Source organism: Balaenoptera acutorostrata, chromosome 3, assembly GCF_949987535.1.
Source record: "Balaenoptera acutorostrata chromosome 3, mBalAcu1.1, whole genome shotgun sequence".
In the NCBI taxonomy this organism is placed as follows: Eukaryota; Metazoa; Chordata; class Mammalia; order Artiodactyla; family Balaenopteridae; genus Balaenoptera; species Balaenoptera acutorostrata.
In genome coordinates, this window is record NC_080066.1 from 136,218,108 (window position 1) to 136,230,343 (window position 12,236).

The 12,236-nt window shown below is 40.8% G+C and overlaps 1 protein-coding gene across 2 annotated transcripts in view; it reads left to right on the forward strand.

The window, feature by feature from the left end:
* Positions 1-12,236, forward strand: part of PELI2 (pellino E3 ubiquitin protein ligase family member 2) — a 209,355-nt gene that overhangs the window by 40,509 nt on the left and 156,610 nt on the right. For both annotated transcript variants that reach the window (XM_057544535.1, XM_057544536.1), the window contains exon 2: positions 11,879-12,008. In XM_057544535.1, coding sequence (XP_057400518.1) covers positions 11,879-12,008 — 130 coding nt within the window. The remainder of the gene's footprint in view (positions 1-11,878; positions 12,009-12,236) is intronic.

The window sequence follows — 12,236 nt, forward strand, 5'->3', positions numbered from 1 at the left end:
GTGTTTTTAGTTAGACTAGGATTTTTTTAGAAGAGTGTTTAATAAAAATGGTAATAGTAAGCATCTTGTTTTGCTCCTGATTTTTAATATAAATGCTTTTATTTTATTCTTTTACCTTTAAATAATTATGGGAAGGAAATATTCTTTTATTTTCAGCTCTTAGAAACATTAATCTGAAATGGTTGAAGACTTCTATCAAATGCCTTTTCAATATATGAATTAAATCTGAATTTAGAAGTTGTTTATAAAGTGAATTTTTATATGTGAATCACGCTTTGCCAGAACTTACGTTGCGCATTGCAAAATGTGTCCCTAGAGAAAATGTTTCAGCTTCAAGCAAAATAAATTTTTTGATGCCAGAATGTTTTTTTTTTTTCCGCTCAAAAGGCAGTAGGACATTTTCTTAATTACCTGATAGACAAACATCTTCAAGTGGAGAGATGGAGTTTGACAATGTCTTCTAGACCCTGGCATTATTCCAAGGAACTCTTTTAGAAACACAGTGTCCCCAAACTGTCAAATTCTAGAAATCCTGAAGACAGAATTGAACTAGGTATTGGCTGAGTATCTTGAAGATGCTCTTGATTTGACTTGCTTGAAATCTATACCAGCACTGTGCAGTCGAACTTTCTGTGATGATGGAAATGTTCTATAGCTCTGCTGTTCCATATGGTAGCCACTGGCCACATGTGGCTGTCAGACACTTGACATGTGGCTAGTGTGAACAGTTTTTAATTTTATTTAATTGTAGTTAAAATTTAAATAGCCTCATATAGCTAGTGGTTACCATATTGGACAATGCAGATCTATGCAATGCACCAGTATATATCTAAGGTCATTTGTAACTCTCAAACTGTGCTTTTCTGAATATGGCTAGAAATTTCCTAAGAATCTTCTTATAATTCAAGAATTGGTAAATTGGGAAAGTTGCGCGGGTTGGGGGAAACCTCTGGTGTGTTCCAGTTCTTGAATTCTTGATGAGATACTCCCTGAAGCCAGGTGATACACATGGCTGTTCGCTGCCTGCTAGTATCCATTAAAAATCAGGTATTATTTGTGATAATTGACAAGTTAATATATTTTCAGGATGAATATGAATTTTTTTTTCTTTTGCAGCTGTTGCGTTAATGCTCCAGACCAAAATTAACTTCTAGATAATAAGCTTCTGTAGCACTGAGGGGTTGGTTGTACGAAAGTCATTTCCTACAGAGAGGCTCAGAAGCCCTTTTGTATAATTGACCTGATTCACCTACTACTTGGCTGTTATAAAATGAGGTTTTAGGGAAGGCTTCCATTTCTTGAAATAAACTTGATTTTTGTACACATTTTTATTTCTAATATTTTCTAATCTTGTTTCAGCTATTAGTTATATGTAAATGTTCTAGAAATAAAACAGTCTTCTTTAGAAAAGTTATATGAAAGGCAGTGAATCTGTGTAGCATCAATGTACATGATGTAAAGCCACAAATGGCTTTATGCTTTGTAGCTCATTAAAAAGTATTTATATGTTTGATATAAAATCACCCCCTCCCATTCTGCCATGGGTAATTGAGTAAAGCTAATATATTTTATAACAAATTGTCTTGAGAACTTAATTTGCATACAATATCAATTACATATCTCTTTAGTAAGGAATTGTCAGGGCATTGCCCAGTAATGTTCAAAAGTTGGATTTGCTTGCTCCGGCATGTCTGTATTTCTAGGAATTTCTAAAAATTCACTGTGCATACTCTTAAAGTTTAAAGTAAACAAACATTAGTAAAAATAAGACATACATTAGTGTGATTCTTTTTAGGAGTAGTAAGAGAGGCATGCCATGAAATTTAAAAAAAGGAAAAGAGATTGGAAGGAATTATTTTAGTAGTTAAGAATAGTTATAATAAGTTATAAGTATATAAGTTATAAATTATGAAGAGATTCCACTGCTAGTTTCTACTTCTAGCTTTAATACTTACATAAGTACTAAGGCGAGAAATCAAATTTCTTTGTACCATCAAGTTCTTTATTTGAAATTCCTGTAGCTTAGTACATATTAGACGATGGGCCCAATGCTAGTTTAAGAAGCTTCCTCTTCGAGCATCCTTTGAGATGCTCACTTTTTAGAGGCCTCTTATTATAGTAGAAGTTGTGTGTAAACAGTTTGAAAAAAATCAGTGCTTTGCCAGATAATTAGTAGTTTTATCCTAATTCTTTTATGTCTAAATTTGACTTTTAGAGAGTAAGTCCTGTTTACATACACATCATGTAGCTTATTTGAGGGACCACTGATTTTAGTTGACATAATGATTTATTGAAGAAAAAGAAAGGACATCCAATTTGGTATTTTGTCTCCCTCTTGAAGAAGTATGCATTTTAAAAAAATCTCATTTTTTATAGCCAATTTAAAAAGCGACACATTTGGAATTATCTCTAATTTTAGACTTTTTCCTTCATATTGAAAGAGTATTCTTTATATAAAACTTTCAATGGGTATATATTTTGTATTTTTCTGTCTTTAGCCCACCAAAGTTTTTGACTACTGAAGAAGCTACTTAAGTTAATTTGCTTTTGAAATTCATTTACTTTTTGCCGTATAATGCTGTGTGACAAATCATCCCCAAGCTCAGCGACTTGAAACAACAATCGTTTGTCCTCATGAATGCGGGGTGGTTGAGGAGGCTCTGCACTAGGCTGTGATGGAGTGGCTTTGCTTGCGTTGCATGTACGTGGTTTGGATCTCCTCCAAGTGTCACTCGTCCTCCTTGGCAGGTTGGCTGCGACATATTCTTCCTATGGCCGTGACAGAGGATAATCCCAACCGCCAACCACAGTGCATGCCCCTGCTTGTGTCCCATTTGTTTTTTTTTTTTCCCTGGTGGCACAGTGGTTAAGAATCCGCCTGCCAATGCAGGGGACACGGGTTCGATCCCTGGTCCGGCAAGATCCCACATGCCGCAGAGCAACTAAACCCGTGTGCCACAACTACTGAGCCTGTGCTCTAGAGCCCGCGAGCTACAACTACTGAAGCCCGTGCGCCTAGAGCCTGTGCTCCGAAACAAGAGAAGCCACTGCAATGAGAAGCCCGCGTGCCGCAACGAAGAGTAGCCCCCGCTTGCCGCAACTAGAGAAAGCCCGTGTGCAGCAAAGAAGACACAACACAGCCAAAAAAATAAATTAAAAAAAAAAAAGTATACTCATCCTGTAGGACTTTAAAAAAAAATCCCATTGGCTAAAGCAAGTCACATGGTCCAACCCAAAGTCCAGGGCAAGGAAGTTAACTGGAGGTATAAAGTCATGTCAAAGGGCATGTCTTCAGGGAGGAGTGAAGAACTGTGACCAGTATTTCAGTCTGCCACGTACAATTTATATACCTGTCTTAATTTAGGTGATGAGAGGCTAAAATAAGCAAATGTTGGAGTGATTAAAAAAGGAATGTGTGGGATTTAATTTGGTTTTCAAAATTATTAATTGGTGAACTATGTAAAGCAGTGTGGAGTGTAAAGTGGTACTAATTCTAGAGATTATCATATTAAGTAAGTCAGACAGAAAGATAAGTATCATATGATATTACTTATATGTGGAATCTAAAAAAATGATACAAACGAACTTATTTACAAAACAGAAATAGACTCACAGACATAGAAAACAAACTTATGGTTATGGTTTGGAATTGGGGGGGAGATAACTTAGGAGTTTGGGATTAACAGATACACACTACTATATATAAAATAAACAACAAGGACCTACTGGGAACTATATTGAATATTTTATAATAACCTGTAATGGAAAAGAATCTGAAAAACAACAGGTGTGTGTGTGTATGTGTGTGTAACTGAATCACTTTGCTGTACATCTGAAACTAACACAACATTGTAAAGTAACTATACTTCAATTTAAAGAACAGGTAAAACACATAGCTACTAATGGCAGAGCTATGACTCAGACCACCCCCTGCCCAAGAAAAAGATGGTACTAATTCAAGAATAAGATAAAATGATGTCTTTACCTGATTCTTGAATTGTACAGATCTTGTACTATATCAAATTCATTTCTTGCTATACTTTGGCTTTTTCCCTTTGTGTAATATTTTCTCTTTTAGGAATCAAAAATTACTGCAGGGTAATACTTGAAAAATATTTTTCACCCGTAGGGTAAAAAAGATTCTTTGACATAAATGACTAATATTATATTAATATGTATTTAATCAGAGCTATTTTGGACTGTTGGCGCCAACGGCAGAATAAAAGACGTTAGTCGTCAATGTTTTGAGAGTAACATAAATAGCCTTTTCTATTCCTGACGTTTTGCGTACCTTCCAGTGTTCAGTAAAAATGCTCTACTGTTGGCTTCCCAGCAATGCTCAAAAATCAGAGATTCAATACAGTAAAAAAACTTTATCTTGTGTTTTTTAGTGACAGTACCAATTTGAGGTGAAAAAGGGAGGAGAATGACCTCAAAGAACCAGACGGCTAAGTATTAGATAAGAAATATTTTTCTTTTCATAAACAGTTCCTCTGTGTCTTAGGTGGGCTGGATTTGCTTTCCATGCTCTTTTCTTTCGTATGTGCTGGTTGGAGGAAGAAGCAAGTAGGGAAGTGTGGCCTTCAGAGTCACAGGAGTTGAATGAATGCAGGAGAGAACAGAGTCCCTGCCGTGGTCATTGGGGATGTGGTGCTGATGAGGCTGGGGTCAGGGCCATTCTGGATAGCTTTGCCCTCATCTCCCACCACCACGCTGCTCCAGAATCCAAGTGGTAGAATGTTAGGCCTTCTTCCTACTTTATGGGGAGGGAGAGTGAGGTTCTGAGATGTTCAGAGACTTGTGCGAATATGGGATGGGACGCAGAGCCAGGATGGGGGCTCCCTCTGGCCTTCATGCTGTACCTTTTGCTGTAGCGGGGCTGGATGAGAGTGTGTGGGTGTATAAATCCTGGAAGAACGGCTGAAAATCTGTGTGTGGGAGCAGTACTGCGTTCTTGGTAGAAAGAACGTTTTAATGTTTTGCCTTGGGAAATAGTTTGGTCTGGGGAAGCTAAAACACCTCAAGATAAGGAAAAGGCAACCTGTAGCTGTAACTGCCACACCTCAACTGCCATAAAGATTTGAGGGGTCTTTGGAAGTGTAGCAGCAGATCAAAACCAGCTGTTAAAATAGCAGCCACAGCCTTCACCCTTCTTAGGCAGGATCCTGGTATTTGAGTTGGATGAAATGCCTTCTCTGTCCATATCGAATTGAAATGTTTGAAAGAGGTTTGGGAATCTCTTTTTAAAATTGAAATTGTTATTCTCTGTTGCTGTCTTTGTAGCTGAGGAAACAGTCCCATCTTAGGTAAGTTCACAGCACCAGCTAGGAAAAGAGTTGGAGCTAGAATTCCTCTCTTGATCCCTTACACCACTATTATTATTTCCATATTAATGTGGTGACTGTTTCATCGATCCCCTCCTTGGTTTTAAGGTACCACGTAGAGGTGAAGGGAGGGTACACAAAGAAATAGGAAACTCCTCAAAGAGCATCCAGTCCAAATGGTGTGAGATAAATGGAAGATTGACTGGTGGTGTCACACAGGGTTGGTGAAGAAGACTATTAATAAGGTTCCATGACTTGAATCACACGTGTAGGGCCTGCCAAGACTTATCACTGTGTCCTAAAGTAATCCAAAAGTTACTGTTCTGATTTTTTTTTTCCTTTGTGTTTTCTAACTCACTTTCATTAGCACTTATCAGTATTGTTTTATAACTATCTGTCACCTGATCTGTCTTCTCCACCTGAGTCTGTTAAGAGACAGGATGTCTCGTATCCTTAGCCCCTCAGCCCGCAGCCGTGGGCCTGGCTCACCCCATGTACTTCGCCTGATGCTATCTTGAATGAATATATACATCTACATATTTTATATATAAATATATTTTCATATTCAGTAGCTCTGAAGTAGCTACTTGGAGCAGAGACCATTTCCAACCAGAAATGGGGCATTGAGAATTTTCATTTGGAGGCCAAGCCCAGGAAGATTTTCGGAATGAATTGATGTTTAAAAAGCTGCAGCAGGTTATCCCCAGAGGGAGTAGACTCTAATGGTGCTGCCATAGTTAGTTCTCTGGCTGGAAATGAAAGTCTACTATTTATTTTATGAAACCATACAATACGCAGCATTTGTTAGGCACAGGAAAATAGATATTGTTCTGTCCCTGGGCTTTATGTATGGAGTTCAGTCGGACAGTGCAAGTCCAGATGCCTCTGATAGCTTAAATAATGAGGAGTTCGGGCTGTAATGATGTAAAGCCAGTGTCAGGCACTTACTGGTTTACGTGCATCTTCTCATGCACGGTTGCAGCAGTGCGTTAGTGCGTTCACTATCGTGGTGAATTGATGTGCACTCCTCGAGACCGGGGGGCCACGGTGCAGGGGTTTATCAGACTCCAATGCCCTTCACAGCTCTTGTCTCTAGTGTCCCCGGCCTGTTCATCTGCAGTGTACAGTCTGTCTTAGCTACAGTAGTTGCTTGTGATTTATATGTGCAGGTGACAGAGATATTGCTTTCGATGGAGGGCAGAGCCTTCAGTCTGTGATGGGAAGCTGGGCTGTCTCTGGAATGTGGCCGTTTGATGCTGACGACGCCTCCACTTCTGTAGCCCACACAGGTGCTGCTCCGTGAGTTCTGACTGGTTAAGATCAAATGTGATGCCTCCGAAGTGTGGCTGGGAGCCCCTGGCACGCCCTCTCTTGCTGTTATTTCCTATAGAAAATTCTTTTTGACAAATGCATTTTTTAGGTGGCAGGCATCTTCTCAAGAATGTATCTTTGTGATGTTTGCCAGGAAATGCCTTGAATTTAAAACTTGTCAGTGTTGGCTACTGGAGAGAGTGTGAAATATGGAGTCAGACAAAACCAGATGTAGATTTGAGTCCCATCTGCCCCTTCCCAGCTGTGCAATTTATGCATGTTCCAGTCATTCAAGCCTCTTATCTGCCCACGAGGAGCCTCCCTCACAAGGTTTCTTGGCACATAGTAAATGCACAGCAAATGCTATTAAAAAGAATTAATGTGTGAACTCTGAATTTTAAACCAAGAAAAACCATTTCTTACCTTGTGAGGTTTCTTACAAGGGTTTTTCATTGTCTTCTGAAGCTTCCAAATACCTTTACCAGCTATTTGCCCTGCATATATGAAGAGCTACACTTTCATCACACATTTACTAAATAAGTGGATTTTTTTAGTCTCCAGAATTTTTTTTTTAAATTTGAAGCTTGAAAGGCAACTTGTGGGTTTGAATCAAAATACCCTTGTTTAGCAGCTGAGACAGGTATGCCCGCAGCACTTGGAAATCTTATTTCTACAAACTTGCTGGCTGAAAAGCTTGCCGGGCCAGACAGCATTCTGACCCTGTTTCGTGGAATAATACTTTTTTGCCTTTATGAGCAAATGTACCTTTAGATTTGGAGGCAAACAATAGTGGGCTGAGGAGTCGACAGGTAGGGAAGTGGGACGGTGGGTGTGGAGCCCTCTTTTGAGGTTCTCGGCTGTGAGAAGATGGGAAGGAGAGAGTAGGCTCACAGTGAGGCTTGACGCTGGAGGGCTTTGCTTGTTTTTGCGTTGCTGGTTTGCTCTGAAGATGGGTGACGTCACTAATGATGTGTTCTTTTCCAAATCATACTTGCGCATTTCTGACTGGCCTCTTAACTGATTAAACACCGTTAAAATTCTCTCTTCTCCTATCTTTGGTAGTACAACTTTCTACTGGTCCTGGTCCTTCTGCCTATGACTAAGAAGGGTTTATTTCTTTATTTTTTTGAAGATATAAAAGGTATTTATTTTGTTTGAAATTTACATATGTTGAAAGTCACTTTTTTTGATGAATAGTTCTGTGAATTACGGTTTATTGCTTTAAATGGTCATCTTTCCCAGGGCCTGTCCTTGCCTTCTTTACTTTATTCTGTACATTTTCTTGAGTAATCTCATTTGCTCTCATGGTTTTAACTTCCACACCTGTATGGTGCAGGCACCCAAGTTTATAACTTCTCCTGCCTCATACATGTCTTCCCCTGGATGTCCCCGTAATTCCTATTTCTAATAATGCCGTCGCCTTGGCCTTGGCCGGGAGCCTGTGTGATGGTCCCTTTCTCTGTCCCTCACTTGGTGCGGCCACATCATAGGTCACCAAATACTATTGATTTTTTGCCTTTAAAACCAGGGTCCTCAACTGTAGCTGCAAGTAAGCATCCCCTGTGGAACTTTTAAAAGTTCTGTCCCAGAGCTACTGAATCAGCATCTCTTGAGACTTGGGCACGCATATTTTTATGAAGCTTCCCTGGTAATTCTCATGCTCATCTAGCACTGAAAATAACTCTCAGCAGAATTTGTTCTCCCACGGTTCTGGAGGCCTCACGTCTTGGAATCAAGGTGTCCGCAAGGCCGTGCTGCTTCTGAAGGCCTTGGGGGAGGGCTCTCCTTTGCCTCTTCCCACTTGTGGTGGATCCAGGCGTTCCTTGGCCTGCGATCGTCTAACTCCAGTCTCTGCCTCCATCTTCACCCGGTCGTCTCCTCTCTTTCCCCGTGTGTGTCTCCTAAAGACATTGGTCACTGGATTTAGGGCCCCCAGCAATCCAGGATGATCTCATCTCCAGATCCCTAACTACGTCTGCAGAGACTCTTTTTCCAAGTAAGGTCACCGTCACAGGTTCTGGGACATGGACCTGTCTTTCTGAGGGCCACCCACTACGTTCCTCCTCAGGCTAGGATACTTCTCCCATCCAATCATCCTGACTGTAATGCGGATGTGCATCTTGCATGGTGCTGCCCTCGTGATTACTTTATATGCAATCATGTTAGTCCTTTGCTTACATCTTACCAACTCCCATTCTTCTTAGGGTAAAAGGCCATGCCCCTTGTCATGGAGTACCAGGGGGTTGTAATCTGGACCCTGCCCACCTTTTACCCTCCTAGCCCTCTGCGTCTCTCCTCTTGAACTCTACGCTCCCACAGTACTGAACCACTCCTTGCCTTTGTACATACGATTGCCCTGCATTCCCCATTTAGTCATCTTGTTCAGATTTCAAGAAAGTTCACACTGTCTCCTCCGTGAGGGCTTCCGGTATGGCTCTTCCCACGTGCTTTGAATGACTAGTGCATCTTGTTGCACAAGTGTTTTATCGTGCTTGTTTTTATGTCTTTCTCTGCTTTTAAGTGGAGAGCTCTGAACACGGGGTGGTTGATATTCATCGTTGCAGCTCTAGTACTTGGCATTATAAATATTGAACGGATGACCATGTAGCTTAACCTGATTCGAAACTGTTCTCATCGTGACACTGTTTTCTCCACTCTTACCTTAATTATTTCCAGCACGAATTTTCACTGGGTGTCATGTAGATGTATTAAGTAAGCAGGCATATTAAGTGGACTGGCATATTTGCTTAACCTGCAATATCTGTGCATCTCTGCTCAGGCAGTTGAAATGAAAATGTTTTTGCATATGTTAAGGTTGACATTTCTGGTTTTTGTGTTTTCACCTTTATATTAGGTATGGCTTTGGGGTTGCAAGTAGCAGAAACCAGCCTGAGTTAGCTGAAACTAAAAAGAATTTCACCGACAAGGGTCAGAGTACATCTGGGCCGATAGAAGCCCTTAAGGACCCTCTTTCCATCTCTTTTTGTTGCTTGTCTCTGTTCATCTGCTTCACTCCTCACTTCTCTGCTGCTTCATCACGGAACAGACTGTGACATCCCCACAGCTCCCGTGCTTCCAGTTTGCAGCTCTGGCCACCCACGCAGACTGGCAGGCCGGTTGTCTCTCGTCCGGCTTTGCGTTTTCCGGGATGAGAATGTCATTGGCCAGCTTGGGCCGGATGTCTGCCTCCAGCTATTCAGCTCCAGGGTAGTGGGGAGGATGCTGGCCTGGCCTTTTCATTCAGACGTGATGCCGGGGCTCCGAGCCTTAGGGAGTTCAGGGCTGGATTCCTGAGAAGGGATGGCATGGTGAGCAGATCTCTTCAAAAGCATCTGCCGTGCTCTTACTAGGTTCAATATCCTTGACCAGCAGTATGTAGTTGAGAGAAAGATGCAGCGGAGAGCTGGGCAAGTGTGAGGGGCACAAGGAACCTTGCCAGATCTTGTACCAATTGCCTCTAGGCCACAGTGGTGAAAATGTCCCTCTGAATTGTTTAGAGCCCTGCCTTTAATTGATTCACATATGTTTCTCTTAATACAGGATGCTCATCTTGGTTTAAGTGATGTGGAAATATATTAAGACAAAGTGAGTTTATCATGGTTGCTTACTCATGGATATGTTCTTTGTAGTAGTGATCACAGATATGTTTAAGAAAACAATGCACATTATTCTGATCTTGCCTCAGAAAAAGGAGAGGAATAAGACTTGAAACAAATTATTTTTGTATTCTAGAGACATTTTCTTGTTGCTGATGTTGCTTTGTGATGGAAATGGAGACATTAAAAACACAGCAGGAAAGTAAAGGAGCTGTTACAGTGGAGGATTACTGGACTGAATGTCAACATTATGACATAGTATGAGTGTGTTTCATGTTTGGTAATTGCAATCATTGTTGCTTTTGTTGTGGTCATCCATGTACAGTGCTTGGTGTCAGTCTGTTTATCTCTTGTAAAAAATAAAATACAGTGTGTGTGTGTGAAAAAAAAAGATATGTTAGATGCAAATAACTGAAATATAACAAGGAAATTAAAAAAAAACAGCAGGAATAATTTCTGGTGATAATTTAAATCCATTGTCATACTGTAGCTACTGAATTGTACTAAAACAAACACCGCAAACCCCTTGTTCCGACTTTGGCTGTTCTCAGTGGGCCTTGTGTCCCCTTTGCCATACTGGCCACCGTGATCTCTGGGATTGACGGACAAGTGGCAAAGGCAAGACTTCCAGGAGAGAGTGGAGCCAGCATACCACGTGCCCTGTCCCTGACTTTGGTGCTCGGCGGGAGCCTTGGAGCTGTCACGTTTATCCACACAAATTTGAAACAACTCCCTTCCTTCTTTCGGTTCTCTTCTTGAAAAGAACTTCTGCCAAGAGGGAGTTGGAGAAATAGACATGGCAGTGTGGCAACGTGAGAAGCGGTCAGAACGTACAGGGACCCTTAATCCAGAGTTAGAAAATACAGGTGAAAACGGAAACCGTCCTGCAATCCTGCATTTCTTTTAAACACTGGTACTGGCTTAAGGTATTAATTCAGGAAATCTGCTTAAGGACAGTAATGTTTTCCAGGTGACTTTTAAAGATATGTGTTAGTTTGTGGACTAAAACTCATCTTTTTTACCTTTGGGCTTTTTAATGGTCAACCTTCTTGTAGAGTCATACTTCATGTTTAATTTTGCAGGCTAGTTTTTGCTAACCTGACAGTATAGGGTTCAAATGGCAATGGGAATGAAGGTAGAGAATTCCGAACTTTTAAGAATGCAAGTAACTAAATTTGGTCTTACAAATAAAGATCCTACAGACATTAACATGATTTGCGAGTGAGAGATGAGGTTTAATTAGAATGCTAGTTTCTAACTAGTTCATTTAAAAATATTTCTTGAGTGTTTCTCCGGGGCCCATTAGGATGGCGCTTGCCGAGTTGAGCCAGCACTAATACAGCCTCTGCAGAATTCTCATTTGCTTATTTATACTCGGTCCCTTCTGAAAAGATTTGAAGAGTCTGACTTTATAGAATAGGAAACCTGTAATTACTTGGTACATCACTCTTAAATTAAGTTTCTGGAAGTGATTTGAATTTCATTATAGCCGAAGTCTGTGAACAGTCTGTTTTGTGTCCCTTTTGTGGGGCGGTTAGTGGGCAAGTCTTTGTGAGCATTCCTGTCTTTTCCCTTAGGCCATCGAACTTTTATTCTTAAGGCCTTTAAAATCTACAAATAAATGAACCCTCTCATCTCTCTTTATAGGTACAATGGTGCTTTACCTAATGGAGACAGAGGCCGGAGGAAAAGCAGATTTGCCCTCTACAAGCGGCCGAAGGCTAACGGAGTCAAACCCAGCACGGTCCATGTGATATCCACGCCGCAAGCATCCAAGGTAGGGGCTCCTTGGAACAGAGCGGGCCGGCCGTGACTCACGGTTACTCCTGATGAGCCGCTCTTCCCTTTCGGTCTCATTTCTCTGTGGGACAGTTTCTCAACCATTTGAGCTGGATAATTTTTTTTTTTTTAACATCTTTATTGAAGTATAATTGCTTTACAATGGTGTGTTAGTTTCTGCTTTAAAACAAAGTGAATCAGTTATACATATACATATGTTCCCATA